Raw genomic sequence first — 16,272 nt, 5'->3', positions numbered from 1 at the left:
TGTGTGTCCTGACTTAGTTGTACAGGAAACCGAAAGTTTGACCTCTGGCACTTGTCCAGCTTCCCATGTCTGGGAATTAGGGAATTGAGCTGCAAAGCAGCCAACCACCTTGAATCAAAAACCTTCACCACCCACAAACCAGCCCTCTTGTGCTGAAGGAGAAGGAACCATTCTAGCAATGCAGCCTGGATTTTCTTGGGTCTATAGGCAAAATGGTGGAACTGGCTTTCTGTTCATCCTTGTGACTCTGCTAACTTATGACTGATTTGTTTTTGGTGGGATTAATGTAATATGCAAGCCAAGTTTAGAATTGGAATCACAGGGGAGAATGGATTTTTGCTGCTGAGAGGAAGGGTTTAACTGCAATTTAAAGGGCCAGATGTATGGATTGTTGTTGTTGGGGGAAGGGGGTAGATAGAGGTAGTTGGATAGACAGAGAGGCAGTGGGAGAAGGAGAGGAAAATACAGGGCTGAAGCTGAAATTACAATTCCAGTGGCAGGAAGTGAACAGGCCTACAATGAACAAAGTTCCAAGACTTGTGAAATTGTGGCAAATGTCTGGCAGAACACAGAGCAAGAAGGTGCAGAGAGACCAAGTGCTTAAATCTGAGAACTTGGTAAATGTGGGTGTTTTGAGAGCTGATCTTTTTTCCAAAATATTGTCAAGTTTTCAGTTTGCACTTACCTTAATTGTAACAGCAAATTATAGTTTTTTTTTGGCTTCACTGGTGATAAACAATGTGCCTTGGCCCACAGGCACCTGCAGGAGAGTTAATTTAAGTCTCTAGGGCTGATGCCCGAAACATCGATTCTCCTGTTCCTTGGATGCTGCCTGACCTGCTGCACTTTTCCAGCAACACATTTTCAGTACTTTATTTATGGGCTGTTTCATTAATCCTAAATCATTGCACCTCTGTTTTTAATTGTGGAAGGGTTATGGAGATTGCCTCTCCTTGTTCCAATCCCTATGCCTGGGTTAGGGACATCTGTTCAGGAATGGAGAGGAAAAGGATCTTGTTGCCGTGGTGCACATGGGTCATAATGTTGTTGTTGTGTTGCCACAGTCGTACCAGACCATTGGGGTTGCTCTCTCATTAGAGAGAGAAGCGATTGTTGGTGATTTAACCTGAGGGCCACAGGGAAGAGGTTGAGAAGGAGAGTCCTTCATGGTAACCCCAAATTGGTGATGGGAATTGAACCCACGTTGTTGACATTACACTGCTCTGTAAACCGACAATCTAGCCAACTGAGCTAAACTGGTCATATAATATAAGCAGGACCAAAAAGAGTTTCTGCTGATGGAGTATGAGCAGCTAAACTAGACGAAAAAGAACTACAAAGTTCATTATCTCTGAACAACTGTATGAGCCATAAAGAAATTGGCAGAGGGTAAACAAAATCAGAGGGTTGAATGAATTGCTCAAAGATTGTTGTGGAGAAAATGGGGTTTGATTCACAGAACATTGGTGAAAAAAGAGACAGCTTTCATGTTGGGACCAATGCATTGCAAATCATGTAACTAGGGTTGTAGAGAGGGATTTAAGCCCAATAGAGTGAAGGGACAGCTTATGAGGGGAGGTTTGGAAAGGTGAGGCATTAATCCAGTAGTAATGTCGGTAATGATAACCAAAGTGTGATTGGAAGGGACAGAATTGAATTGAAGTGAACTGAATTTATTGTCACATGTACCGAGGCACAATGAAAAGCTTTGTCTTGCGAGCAATACAGACAGATCACAGAGATAAGTCGCATAGATAAGTAAATAACAGATAAACTGCAGCAAAAACAATAACACAGGTACAGGCAAATGTTAAGCGTTTTAGAGTCCATTCAGTACAACAGTACGGTAGAAACTGTTATGAAACCACTGGTGTATGTGTTCAGGCTTCTGTACCTTCTCCCCAATGGTAGAGGTTCAGGAAAAACATTGCCAAGGTGGGATGGATCTTTGAGAATGCTGGCAGAATTTCCTTGACACTGGCCTGGTAGATGGATTCTATGGATGGGAGGTTGGCCTTTGTGATTGTCTGGGCCGAGTTCACCACTCTCTGTCACCATCTCTGATCTTGAATGGTATAGTTGCCATACCAGGTAGTGATACATTCTATGTTTATAAGTTCTGTCTGGATGTATCAGCAAGTAAAGTCAAATTGAGCAAAAATGATAAAGGACAGACATAATAGATCTTTATCTGAATGTAGACATTATTTGTAACAAGATGGATGAATTGACGGTACAAATAGAAATGTGAGTCTGATATGAAAGCTATTACAGAGATTTGATTGTAAAGTGATCACAGTTGGAACAAGAACATTTAAGGGCATTTAACATGGGATTGACAGAAAAGAAGCAAAAGTAGATGGTGTAGCTCCCTTAATAAACAACAAAATCAGCACAATAATCAGAAATAATCTTAGTTCAGAAAGCAAATTATAGAGCAAACAGGTATTGATGAACTGAAGAAATACTAAAGGGAAGAAGCCATGGTGGGAATTATTTATAGATCCCCTGATAGTGGCTGCCCTGGAGATTAGGCAAGTCAAACTGGCTAAGGTATATTTGGGGCAATTTCTTCCAATATATATATCCTTTGTCTATGAGACTTTTTTTATTAATCCTATCCCATTGTTCATATAATGCACCTTTTTCATTGAGGAAGAGTTAAGGGCACTGCCAATCCCGTTTGCACTCTCATGGACGATGCCTTGACCAGTCAGAGTCTACCGTCTTGCTTTGAGTTTAATTAACTAAGTGCTGAGTTCAAGCTTGTTTATAGGTGTGTTTTCTATTTAATACTGCTTGCAATTCCTAGCAAGTTCTTTGACAAAGAAATGGATTTTCATTATAAGATTAATTGTTCTTGTGCTTTAAAAAAGGCATGAGCTATAAGAATATCAAGGAGGATGATACTCTCCACTCTTTTCATTTTCAAGTTCACATGTATGTATAGTGTTTCACTCGGTCACAGCCCTTTTGGCTCACTCACAACTTCTGGCTAAGTGGGTGTCATCATTACTGCTTGTGCACATTCCCCACTGTTGCCTTTCGACCTGCTCAAAATGTTAGCAATTCTTTTTCACCTGGGTTCAGAGATTTTTGGACTACTGTTTCTTCTTTGCTTGTAGTTTTGTGTCATTGATTGTAAGCCAGTTTTTCATTTGGAGTGGGAAGAGTCAATGTGAAAGTCAGTTAAGAGAGATATGGAGTGTTCTCCCTGAATGAGTGTGTAGACCCAAGGGTCAAATTTTCACTGACAACCAGTAATATGCCTACTGCCAAACAATGAGTATTGCTAGAGTGAGCAGTTAGAATGAAGAAAGTGCATTAGTATTTGCAGAGGATGCCCTTTGCAGAATAGCTTCCCTGACCTGTACACATGGGAAAAACAAAGAAAAAGGAGCAGAATAAAGTCTGTCAATGGCAATGAATGTATATTGGCAACAGTGTCTTTCTTACCATGGCCAATGAGGTAATTGAACATCTGTGTAAAATATGGGGGTCTATCACTTGTTGCAGGCTGCAGACTGTCTGTACTCCCCCCCCCCCCCGCTCTCCTTTCATGGAGTTTGCGCCATCCTCTTAGTGTCTTCTAGTGCCCAGCAGTCTCCCTTTTCAGGTTCTCAGACAGAAATATTGTAAAGAATGCCAATGATCTGCATCTTAACCCGGCACTCTCTGCCCCTTCATGGATGCTGCTACCAAAGCCATTCTGACCGCATTTACATTTTTGCCATTTTTAAACTTTACAAATCGCATCCGGCCAATTCGCTGCTGCAAGATTTCTGCTCTGCCTGACCAAGAGCATTCAAATTTCCTTCCCACTCACCACTTTTACGAAACCATTCATTCCAAATATTATGAAATTTATAATGTCATTGATTTTAATCAAAGAAAAGAAAAACCTGACACCTGGAAATATTAGCTCATTGCTCAAATAAAATGTAGTAGAATTTTATATCAACTAATTCATACTTCAATCTTTTTTTTCTGAAAACAAAAGATTCAGACAAACAATTTTTCTCTTTTGATGTTATATAATTACTAAGGGTTTCATGATAATTAAGAGTGTCTAAACAGAAGCGTGTTTTCTTAAATAAATGATGGTTTGTGAAAGTATCAAAAGCTCATCTTGTAATAATATGAACAAGTAATTAAAATGATAAATAAAAGTACTGAAGTTGAATTAAAATGTTATGTTTAGCAACGTGTTACAACCACAGCAGGTTGACAAAACAGAAGAAATTCTGTACACCTTATAATTGTAACAAGTTCATTGGCCTTTGAAGACAGTAGCCTAGAAATAGCCACAATAGCAATGGAATAAAATGATTTGTGTGAGAAATGTACACTTATTTGTGAAGCAGGCCACGGAATACCAGATTTAACAAACGTTGTATCATTTTTTGGAAGACAAAACTAAAACCTCGTATTCAGATACATTTGCTATTTAATCAAAATCATTGCTGGACAGGTAGCAATATGTTTACCACTTTGGAGAGGAGAAGCTTTACTGGTGGTTATGTGGCAGTTTGCAAGAAAAATATTGTGTGGTTCGTGGATTTTGAGAAAGTGGGTGATTATGTATAGTTTTTTAAAAAAGAGGGACAACACTTGAGGAAACGAAAGCAACTTCAATGCCAGATATTATTGGAGACAGGAAGATAAGTTGAAAGGCCAAAGGCTTGGTGGGAACAGTAGGTGAGTTTTATTTACAAGACAAACTCTAAGACAGCATGTTGGGAAATTGGAGAGCAACATAGTTTAGAGATAAAACAGGCTTGATAGTCTGAGACAAGAAGGGGAAACAGCAGAAATAACTAGAGGGCTGGGGCCAAATATTCTCAGAGATTAGGCTCAATTCTCCCTAGAAAAATAATTGTGTTTTAATAGCATGCATCGTTCCTCATCCACATACAGCCAGCAAGATTAAGAAATAGTTCAAAATGCTGTGAGTTACTTTGCACAAGTAGCCTTAGTCTCCATGTCATTTTTGAGAGCATTTTACTGTGTTAAATGCCCATTAAACTCATTGCAGAAAATTAGGGCTCATAACTACTGGCATAAGTACCTTTTGGCATGATGGTTGTTAATACATTGCCAATCAATTTCTTCAGCCCAGAGGGAAGCATTTAAAATATATGTAGTCAATTGTTTTGTAGAGATTTTAGAAAAGGTCAAATTTTAAAGACCTTCACTCCATACCAGGCAACATCCTAGTCAATCACCTCTGCACCCTTTCACTTTGATTTTTTTTGTCTTAATTAAGTCTTTCCCCATGCCAGACTTGATTCTAACCCACCTTTCTCTGGTCCTTTGAAAGAAGAGGTAGAGAGGCAAGTCTCCTTAGAATTGTTCGATACCTGGGCTTGTGTAGATTTCGAAATGCAGTTCCTGGTACAATAGCCATCATAATGTTACAAATATGATTCCATCTGGCTTTACTGTCCCCTCATGACTTAATTTTGCTCATCCAAACTGGGGAAAATAATTGTGAGGAGAAAATGACGACTGCAAATGCTGGAGATCAGAGTCGAAGAGTGCGGTGCTAGAAAAGTACAGCAGGTCAAGTAACAGCTGAGGAGCAGGAGAGTTGAGTTTCAAGCACAAGCTCTTCATCAGGAGTGAGGGGGTGGCCCAAGGGGACTGCAAGATAAATGGGAAGGGGTTGGACTGGGGAAGGTATCTGGGAAGTCAATAGGTAGATGAAGATGAGGGTGAACATAGAACATAGAACATTGCAGCGCAGTACAGGCCCTTCAGCCTTTGATGTTGCGCCGACCTGTCATACCAATCTGAAGCCCATCTAACCTACACAATTCCATGTACGTCCATATGCTTGTCCAATGATGACTTAAATGTACGTAAAGTTGGCGAATCTACTACTGTTGCAGGCAAAGCATTCCATACCCTTTCTACTCTGAGTAAAGAAACTACCTCTGACATCTGTCCTATATCTATCACCCCTCAATTTAAAGCTATGCCTCCTCGTGCTCACCGTCACCATACTTGGAAAAAGGCTCTCTCTGTCCACCCTATCTAACCCTCTGATTTTCTTATATGTCTCTATTAAGTCACCTCTCAACCTTCTTCTCTCTAATGAAAACAGCCTCAAGTCCTTCAGCCTTTTCTCATAAGACCTTCCCTCCATACCAGGCAACATCCGAGTCAATCACCTCTGCACCCTTTCCAAAGCTTCCACATCCTTCTTATAATGCGGTGACCAGAACTGTACACAATACTCCAAGTACGGCCGCACTAGAGTTTTGTACAGCTGTAGCATAACCTCATGGTTCCGGAACGCGATCCCTCTATTAATAAAAGCTAAAACACTATATGCCTACTTAACAACCCTGTCAACCTGAGATAGGTGATAGGTTGGAAAGGAGGGTGGAATGGATAGATGGGAAAGAAGATGGACAGGTCGGACAGTTCAAGAGGGCACTGCCAAGTTGGAAGGTTGGATCTGGGAGAAGGTGGGGGGGGGGAGGGGAAATTAGGAAACTAGTGAAATCCACATTGGTCCTGTGTAGTTGGAGGGTCCCAAGGCACAAGATGAGGTGTTCTTCCTCCAGTTTGGTGATGGAGGAAGCCCAGGACTTGCACTTCCTTGGCAGAGTGGGAGGGGGAGTTAAATTGTTCAGCCACAGAGTAGTGGGGTTGTTTAGTGCGTGTCCCCCAGAGATGTTCTTTGAAACATTCTGCAAGTTGGTGTTCTGTCTCCTCAATGTAGAGGAGACCACATCAAGAGCAATGGACTCAGTAGATGACGTGTGTGAAAGTGCAGGTAAATCTGTCGGATCCTTTGGGACCTTGGATGGAGTAAAGGGGGGAGGTGTGGGTGCAGGTTTTGCATTTATTACAGTGGTTGGGGGAAGTGCTGGGAATGGAGGGTGTGGTGGTGGTGGTGGGGGTGGAGGTGGGGGACCTAACAAGGGAGTTGCAGAGGGAATGGTCTCGCCAGAATGCAGATAGGGGTGGGGAGGGAAACATATTCCTGGTGGTAGGGTCTGTTTGTGGGTGGTGGAAATGGCAAAGGATGATGCAATGTATCCAGAGATTGATGGGGTGGAAGGTGAGGACCGGGCAGTTCGGTCTTTGTTGCAATTGGAGGGGTGGGGTGGAGGTGTGGGAAGTGGATGAAATATACTGGAGGGAATCATTGATCAAGTGGGAGGAGAAATTGTGGTCTTTGAAAAAGGAGACCATCTGGGATGTTCTATGGTGGAAGTTGTCCTCCTGGGAGCAGATGCAGTGGAGGTGGAGGAATTAGGAATAAGGGGTAGTGTTTTACACAAGGCAGGGTGAGAGGAGGTATAGTCCAAGTAGCTGCGGGAGTCAGTGGGTTTGTCATAGATGAGTGTGTTGAGTCGATCACCAGAAATGGAGATGGAGAGGTCCAAGAAGGGAGGGAGGTGCTTGAGATGATCCAGGTGAACCTGAGGTCGGGGTAGCAGATGTTTATGAAGTTGGCGAACTGTTCAACCTCCTTGTGGGAGCACGAGGTAGCGCCAATATAGTCATCCATGTAGCAGAGGAAAAGGTGGGGAATGGTGCTAGTGTAGCTTCATGAAGTTGATGAACTGTTCAGCCTCTCCTGCCGACCCAAGCAGTGCCTCCCACTGACACACTCATTAGATTGGCTGAACTGGTCCTCACCCTCAACAATTCCTCTTTCGAATCCTCCCACTTCCTCCAGACTAATGGGGTAGCCATGGGCACCCGCATGGTTCCCAGTTATGCCTGCTTCTTCGTCAGGTACGTGGAATAGTGCATCTTCTGCAACAACACCAAAACCATTCCCCACCTTTTCCTCCGCTACATCGATGACTGTATTGGTGCCACCTCATGCTCTTAGATTTAAATGGGGACCCTGGGCACGCACTTGATGGGAGTATAGAAGCACAGTTATTTCCCCAAAAACCATCAAGAGGTTTAGCATAGGGTAGGGCACATTCACATATATCCTCAGCCCCATCCCTCTAGCATGCTGAGAAAACAGGGAGCTACTAATATTAGAAATAACTTAAGCGGAAAGGAGGGAAGGGTAATATTTGCAGAGCGGGATCTGTGACATATGAGTATGAGAGAGCAATAACATGAGATGAGAGTGTGGACAGTGGTGGTGAGTTGCCTGCAGGGAGAGGAATGACTGGAGCTGAAAGGTACATTAGTCTGAAGAGGGCTGTGCATAAAAATGCTGGGCAACTCAGAGCATGGGGCTTGCCAGCTGAAGTTGCAACGTCATTAATTTTCTCAAGCGCACCCCCCTTCCTGCCACAACATTCTGTATCCACTATTCATTGTCATTACAACTCCTGTTGTTCACTTCCTTGGTATTTTCCATGCAAGACTGTTTGGAAAGAGGGATTTTCATTTCCTTCTTTTCATGAACAAAATCATCTTTTTGCAGGCATTCTGATATTTTGTGGCAAAACCTCCACTGGAGGGTAGAGTCCTGGGGTCTTCCTGGATTTTTTTTTCTATTCCTCTGGTTGTTGCAACTTCAGTAACCCCAGTTTGTAGTTCAGCCTTTCCAATCCATGCTGGGATCTCTTTAATTAGAAATACTTCCTTTGACAGATTTGATGAGTCATTCTCCCCAGCTGATTTGATCACTGGGATCTACTGCCTTGGTTCAGTTAAACAACCGTAGCAAAACTAACTTATTTGGTAGACAGATTCTGGATGTTCTACAAGCCTTCCTGCTGCCTGCGGATCAACTGAAATAAAATTCTATCCCAAATCTTTGCAAGCAACAGCAGTTCGCCAGCATTAACAGCAATTTTCAATGATATTACACCGGTGTTGTAGTGACATGATTAGTCCAGGATGGAAATAAACAACTACCCAAGGACTGGGTAATCCTGCAGCTAAAAAGAGCTGGAGCTGCTAGATTCACCACTGCCTATGGTCTAAGAACAGCAGAGTGCTTAAGCCATAAGACTATAAGACCATAATATACAGGAGCCGAAAAAGTTTTTATCAGATTCCTTCCCACCCTTCTTTTTAAATAAGGACCCAGAGTCCTCAACCACTCCTGATATGACATGCCCCTCGTCCTGGGATCATTCTTGTAAACTTCCTCTGGCCCCCTCCAACATGAGCACATCCTTCTTTACATACAGAGACCAAAACCGCTCATAATATTCCAAATGTAGTCTGACCAGAGCTTAAGATAGCCTCAATAGTGTATCTAGTATTCTCACCCTCTTGAAATGAATACTAACATTGCATTAGCTTTCCTAACTGTCAAGTGAACCTTCATGTTAACTTTAAGAAAGCTCTGAATTAGGACTCCCATCTCCCTTTGTGTTTCAGATTTCCAAAGCTTTTCCTATTTAGAAAATAGTCCACACCTCTATTCTTCCAACAAAGTGCATCACCTCAACTTTTCCACATTGTATTTTATTTACGACTTCTCTGCCCTCTCTCCTTTTGCCAGTCCAAGCCCTTCAGTAGCCTCCCCACTTACTTAACACTAGCTGACACTCCACCCACCTTTGTGTCACCTGCAAACATAGCAACAATACTCTCAGTTCCTCCATCCAGATTGTTAATGTGAATAATCATGATCCCAACATGACCCCTGCAGAACTCCACTAGTCATCAGCTTCCATCCTGAAAAAGACACCTTTATCCATACTCTCTGCTTTCTGCAAATCAGCCATTCCTCTGTCCATGTCAGTACTTTGCTTCTAACACCATTGCCTTTTACTTATTTAGCCTACCGTGCGGCACCTTGTCAAAGGCCTTTCGGAAATTGAAATAGCTAACCCCCACTGGCTCTCCCTTGTCTAACTTGCTCATTACCTCCTCAAAGAATTCTATTGGATTTATTGACATGACCTCTCCTTGATGAAGCCATGTGGACTCTGTCCCAATTTATTGTGCATTTCCAAGTACTCTGCAATCTTATCCTTAATAATGGTCTCTAAACTTTTACCAATGACCATGCTCAGGCTAACAGGCCTTTGTTCTCTGTATTCTGTCTCCCTCCCTTCTTAAACACGATTATTACATTAGCCATTTTCCAGGCCTCAGGAACCCTCCCTGACTTCAGTGATTCCTGGAGTCTCCTCGCTTTCTCATTTAGAACTCTGGCATGTTGTCCATCTGGTTTGGGTGATTTATCCACCTTCAGACCTTTCAGCTTCCCCAGCATCTTCTCCTGAGTGCTGGCCACTACACTCCTCTCTCCACCCTTGAAGTTCTGGTTTGCTGCTGTCTTCTACTGTAAAAACTGATATAAACTATCTATTCAGCTTTTCTGCCATTTCTTTGTTCCCAATATTGCTTCTCCAGTCTCATTTTCAAATGGTTCAATGTCCACTCTTGCCTTTCTCTTACTTCCCAAATCCAACCAGCTTCTTGTGATCACCTTCTTGGCCTATCAACCCTATCTCCAGCCACCTGTGATTTCCTCAACACATCATCTCTCCACACCCTCTTACACACTGCAAACTTGTGACGCCTCTACTGCTTTCTGGCACAGCCCTTCCTGCCTAACACCCAGATAGTAACAATAACCATTAGATGAAATAACGTTATGCCTTTAGCATAATAAAACCTCTTAAGGTGCTTCACAGAATACCAAGCCACACAAGGAAATATTAGGTCAGATAACCAAATGTTTGTTCAAAGAGGAAGGTTTTTAGTAGCAATTCAAAGGATGAAAGAGAGTTGGAGAGGCAGAGAGGAATTCCAGAGCATATTGCTTGGGCAACTGAAAGCATGACTACCAATGATTGAGCAGTTAAAAGTGGAAATGTACTAGAGGCCAGAATTAGAGGAGTGCTTCCAGCCTATTTATCTGGTTGAATGCAGGTAGGAAAATGGAGGAAAAAGAATTCAAACTATGCAATTTAGCAGGACCTTCATTTTAGCCGCACTTCCATGTTTCTGTGTCATTTCAAGCATATGCATCTCCACCATAGCCGCTTATTTATGGCATTTCAAGTGAAAGAGCAACACCTCAGAGGCACTGTGTAAATGAGCAAAATGTGGACTCAAAGATTCCAGCACCACTAATCCAGTATTTGGTTTTCAGCATCTGCAGTCATTGTTTTTACCTCAAAGATGGAAACCTGGTGTGTAATTTAAGTAATTATGCAAAACAAGAGGATATGTCATAGCAAAAAAAGTTAATCTCATTTTACAATCCCAGTGGCAAATTTAAGTTGGGTGCTAAATTCACATTTGAACGTATAAAAATGTTTCTTTACATGATGTACAGCCAATAAAAGACAATATATATTTTAAATCTTTTGGTAGGCAGTTTGCTAGTCACACCGATCTACGGATCATTGATGAAAACAGGATTAGACTATTATTGTAGAACTCCAATGTAAATGATTAGATAAGTACATTCCATTATCATATTTGAGAGAGAGGAACTGGCAAAGCATATTGAATGACTTACAGACCTAACTAAGAACTGTTCACTTTTCTAACTGTATTATAACAGTCCATTATTAATAGAGCATTCAATTAAATGTATATCCTCACTTGACTCTTCATTGACTTCATGTATAACTAGAACATTATTTCCATCGAAGTGTGAAAATAGTTCGGATAACAGAAGTTCAATAAATTACTCTATAATCATCCACAAATATCTTCGACATAATTAAAAATCAATATGAAATGCAGCTTTCCAGCATTATTAGAAACCTAGCATTAGCATTTTAAATAAATGGCTACCATTAATTTTGAAATATAGTAAGAAGCTAGAGTATATAAAACCTAAAAGTGAATGGCACTTTAAGTTTAAATTAGGTTCTTTATGAATGCATTTGGCAGAACAAAGTAAATAAACATAATTCATGGGGAACTCTTGAAAGAGTACTGACGTAGGAATTACCAGAGCAATAGACGTCATCAGCTACATGTGCAAAATGATCTTACATTGAATCGTGAGGGTTCAACAATGAATCCAGAAACACCCTTTTAGCTTAACTGATGTAAGCAATGAGTAGCAGAAACATTATTGACTGGTTAGGTTCAATCTGTGTTGAATTGGATACTCATATCTGGGTCTTAAGGATGTTGTCCTCAACATCAGAGTTAAAAAAGCAAAGTTGGCTGGAGTTCCTGTTCCTGAAAACTAACCAGTGATGTTTCTGGAAATGCTGTATGTTGTAAAATCTTAATTTAAGCCACCGCCTCTATGCTAGCTAATAGTACTGCAGAAGTTCTTCACTGTCAAAGAGGCATCTTACAAATGAGACATAACTCTGGTGCTCCACTCATCCTCTTAATTGGTTGCAAAAGATCCTAAGGCATTATTTCAAAAAAAAGCACAAAAGCCCTCCCTAGTCTTCTCACTAATACTGATCTGTCAACTGACATTACCAAACAAAAAGAACACCGGCCATTATCTCATTGTTGTTAGTGGAACAATTTCGAAATTGACTGTTGTGCTCCCCAATTACTACAGACACTACACGTACAAGTATTTTATTGTTTGTAAAGCACTTTGGAATATTCTGAGGCTGCACACAACGCTACATAAGTGCATGTCTTCTTTTCTTTAGCCCAAACATTGAGAATAGCTATTGGGAAGATGCAAAGCAAACTCATGGAAATATTTCCCTAGAAGAAATCACAATCTTCAGAACAGAAAAATGGAGAGAAAAGCATTGTTTTTTTTTTAAAAAGAAAAATTGCACATTGTCAGAATAGTTCAGCAGTAGTCATATCTATATCTAAAAGCTGTAGAATTAAATTGCATATTCTTAAAATCCTTTGAAATTGAGCATTTGTATTAGTCACATCAGGAATCATAGTCTATTCTTTTACTGGACTTCCAGTGGAACTATGGGTCTCAGGTGTGGGCTAAGGCAAACAAAGCTAAGGAGAAGGTACAGACAGTGCCAGTTTACTCCATGCAGAAACCAATCAATGTTGATTCCAATTGATGAGTGGTCCAGAGAATCAGGCCTTTCTTCCTCAAGTGAGAGGATGATGGTTGGTAGCAGTGATGTAATTCAAATGTCATTTGCAGGCAACATATACACAGTAAAACAGCCACAAACAGAATGTTTTCGTACGCAATCGTGAAATGATAAAGCCGCCATTCAGTTCACCATGTCTATGCTGGTCCTTTGAAAGATCCCATTTCCTGCCCATTCCCCATAGCTCTGCATTTATCCTCTTAACGCATTTATTTACGTTCATAATCTGGAATTTTGAAAAACGCAAAATATCCCCCAGAAGGTATAAAGATATGGACTATCCACTGTATTTTAAATAATTACTGAGTTCAGTGAATGGTCATTATAACCAGATATATCATCTCACATGAACAGACTGCATACTAAGGCAGCAGTGATGGACACAATATATTTAATGCATCCCCCTATCAGTTGAAATAATATAGCAGAAATATTTTGCTACTTATTCACTTACCTTTGCACTGGACTTCAAAAATATGTAAACTAAGAACTGTTAGACACCCTGTAGTAAAAAGTGCCTGACACTGGCAGCTTTAAATTCTGTAGAAACTACAGATAAGATCAGAGCAGTCTTGAGCTTTTTTTTTTAAATAGCCTAGACCTTTAGCCAAATTTAATAAAAAAAAGTTGGTCTTCTATTTTTTTTGGCTTCTTGTACTGCCATTTGTTAGCAACCACAGCATTTATCTTAAACCAGACTCATTCAATCTTTATGAGTGCTAGATTTTCATTTGGATTATGAAACAGCAGCAAAAAACAAAAAAAAACCCATGAATTTAATAAAATCTAATGAATTAGACCTTTGGTGAGTTTAGTACAAACTAATGAATCAGACATCTGCACAGTTCAGTTCTTAAGCTTCCACAACTTGTGAGGTGGATGCAGATTGGACAAAATTCCATTGAAGCACATTTATGCCAAAGAATACATGTACTAGGAAAGGTTTAACACAGGAAAATTGTGATGAGGAAGCATGAAATAAGAAAACCGTAATTTTCTCCCTCTATCTGTAATTGCAGACTGACCTTTCTAATAGGATAAAAATTTAGTTTAACTATATACCATTTGCAAAAAGCTTAGTTTAAGTCTATCATTGGAATTTAAGTAGGAACCAAATATATCATCAGTATAACGTTCTGTGGTGTTTGCACTTCTAGTAGCAGACATCTGGATTTGCTGCTTTCTTTCACATAGAAAGTAAACCCACACAGAGGCATTTACCATAAACTTGTTGCCGCACCCTTATTAAACTGTCAGCTTTTTTTGCTTTGTAGGTTTCTAGCTTCTGTTTAAATTACGTAAATAGTTCTGGAAAACCAGTGTCTGTGTCCCAGGGATGTATGATTCAAAAAGACAGAAATAGCATTGTAAGCACAGGAAACCTGTCAGGACCCAACTGAGGGAAACAAGCTAGCCAGTCCAGACACTATTTTTGCTGCTGTCTAGTAGAGTTAAATAGTCTCCACAGTTGTTCCAAACTATAGAATGGAAAATGAAATTAAATATATTGTAAAATTCAAACATGCTCTTACATTTCTGCATCAAACTAAGGAGAGAAGGGGGAAAAATGTTCAGGAAGGGATAAAAACTGAATTTGTTGTAAAAGATTCAGAAAGACCCTCTGGCAGTAAGTTACCAGTGAAACGTAAACTTAAAACTGATCTGAATGAAGTGAAAGATTGTTTTTTAGTCAGGTCAGGACTGGGGTAGCCCACCATGGAACTGAATTCCCTTGGCTGTAATTGACTGTACACTGTGATAGCAACTCTCTTCTGGCACAAGTTCACAAGATACACCATACAGATCAAGCAATTTTTTGAGATGATGCATGAAACGTATCATCCAGGCAGAGAACTATTTCTGAACAGCCTCTGGCCAATGGCCTACCTCAATGTAGTCCTTGGCATGACCCCAATCTCTCTTGGCATCCAGATTGCCCAAGCTAAAACAATCCAGCTGTCTGAGGTGAATCTTAGCCACTGACCGACTAATTTTCCGAGTTACGAAATTAGACCCTGAAACAAAGATAAAAGATAACATCAGTATAGTTATTCTAATTGTTTAATTGTATCAAAAGAGAAACAAAATTAATTTAACATTTGAAGAGTTACTAGATTTTTTCATATTGTATCATTTGTTAGTTGAGTAAACCCAGAAGCTGCAAACCAAACAAATAGTCAAGAACTCCATTTATACTGGAAAAAAAACTTTCTAAAGCCTCTTAACAAACTACTTAATTTTTAATTTACTATTTATATCTCCAATTCAGGAGCAAAACCAATAATATTGGATGCAGCTGTAATCCTATAAATATCAAATGCAGAATAATCCTATAAATACCAAGTGCAGATTCCCTAGAAATGTTTAAAGTTTCAAACTGAAGACAGTTCATAGACATAAAGTGGAAAGCAATGAGTTTTAAAACTTTCTTTATAAACTGCCTTTGCAGATAACATCAATTTTAAAACTGCATAAGTCAGTACCATACAGCAGCAATTATCAAAACAAAAAATTAAAGACACTAAATAGAATGGATCTGATGATTCACTGTATTGTCAAAAAATAAAGACTAAAACATTCTCATTAGAAAAATCTAATGCAACAATAGGAAGCTTATAGCACAAATGACACAATGTTCATTTCCACAAGCTGCAGTAAATCTCTTAGTCAAATTTAAGAATATATTAAATAACATTACTAATCCTGCAGTGGGGCTACAACAATTATAGGCAGATCCCATGTTGCTATTACATATGCGTGTTCTGTTAGCAGATTTTCCAGTTATATGAGGTGAACAGTAAAAAATAAGTGCCATTTTGTAACCAATTATTTATGATTCTTCTAATTCAACAACAGATTCAGTTGGACCCAGGTGCTACCTCATCCTTAGATAATTTTTATGCTGCAGCCCACTGCTTTTCTCTTTCTCACTAGGTTTGCTCCTGTAATCTGTGTAAACTGTAACCCGATAGTAAAAACATGGGATTAAGATGCCAAGGTAATTGTACCTTAACTAGGTGTGAACAGCTGATTGAACAGCTGAATCCACTGAAATTATCCAAATTAGTTTAATACAATTTTAGGAATGTTTGTCAGTAACACCCAAGGAAAACAACGAATATTAGTAACCTGGGATAATCAGCTGGCTACAATAATCACAGGCAAATCTACCAAAACCCAAAAGTTTTCATTTTTAATTTAGTCAAGTGTTTGAACTGCACAGAAGCAAAGAAAGATAAAAATGTTTCTTGTCTATTATAGACTAAGTATAAATTATTTTCCACTAACAAACTTGGTTAAAGCTTTTCCAATCAGACAC

The 16,272-nt window shown here is 39.9% G+C and overlaps 1 protein-coding gene across 2 annotated transcripts in view; it reads right to left on the bottom strand.

The window, feature by feature from the left end:
* gmds (GDP-mannose 4,6-dehydratase) overlaps positions 1-16,272 on the bottom strand; it is a 650,097-nt gene that overhangs the window by 354,684 nt on the left and 279,141 nt on the right. For both annotated transcript variants that reach the window (XM_072560523.1, XM_072560524.1), the window contains one exon: positions 14,841-14,968. In XM_072560523.1, coding sequence (XP_072416624.1) covers positions 14,841-14,968 — 128 coding nt within the window. The remainder of the gene's footprint in view (positions 1-14,840; positions 14,969-16,272) is intronic.

Source organism: Chiloscyllium punctatum, chromosome 41, assembly GCF_047496795.1.
Source record: "Chiloscyllium punctatum isolate Juve2018m chromosome 41, sChiPun1.3, whole genome shotgun sequence".
Lineage (NCBI taxonomy): Eukaryota > Metazoa > Chordata > Chondrichthyes > Orectolobiformes > Hemiscylliidae > Chiloscyllium > Chiloscyllium punctatum.
The sequence above is the reverse complement of the archived record's forward strand: the minus strand, read 5'-3'. Positions and strand labels throughout refer to the sequence as shown.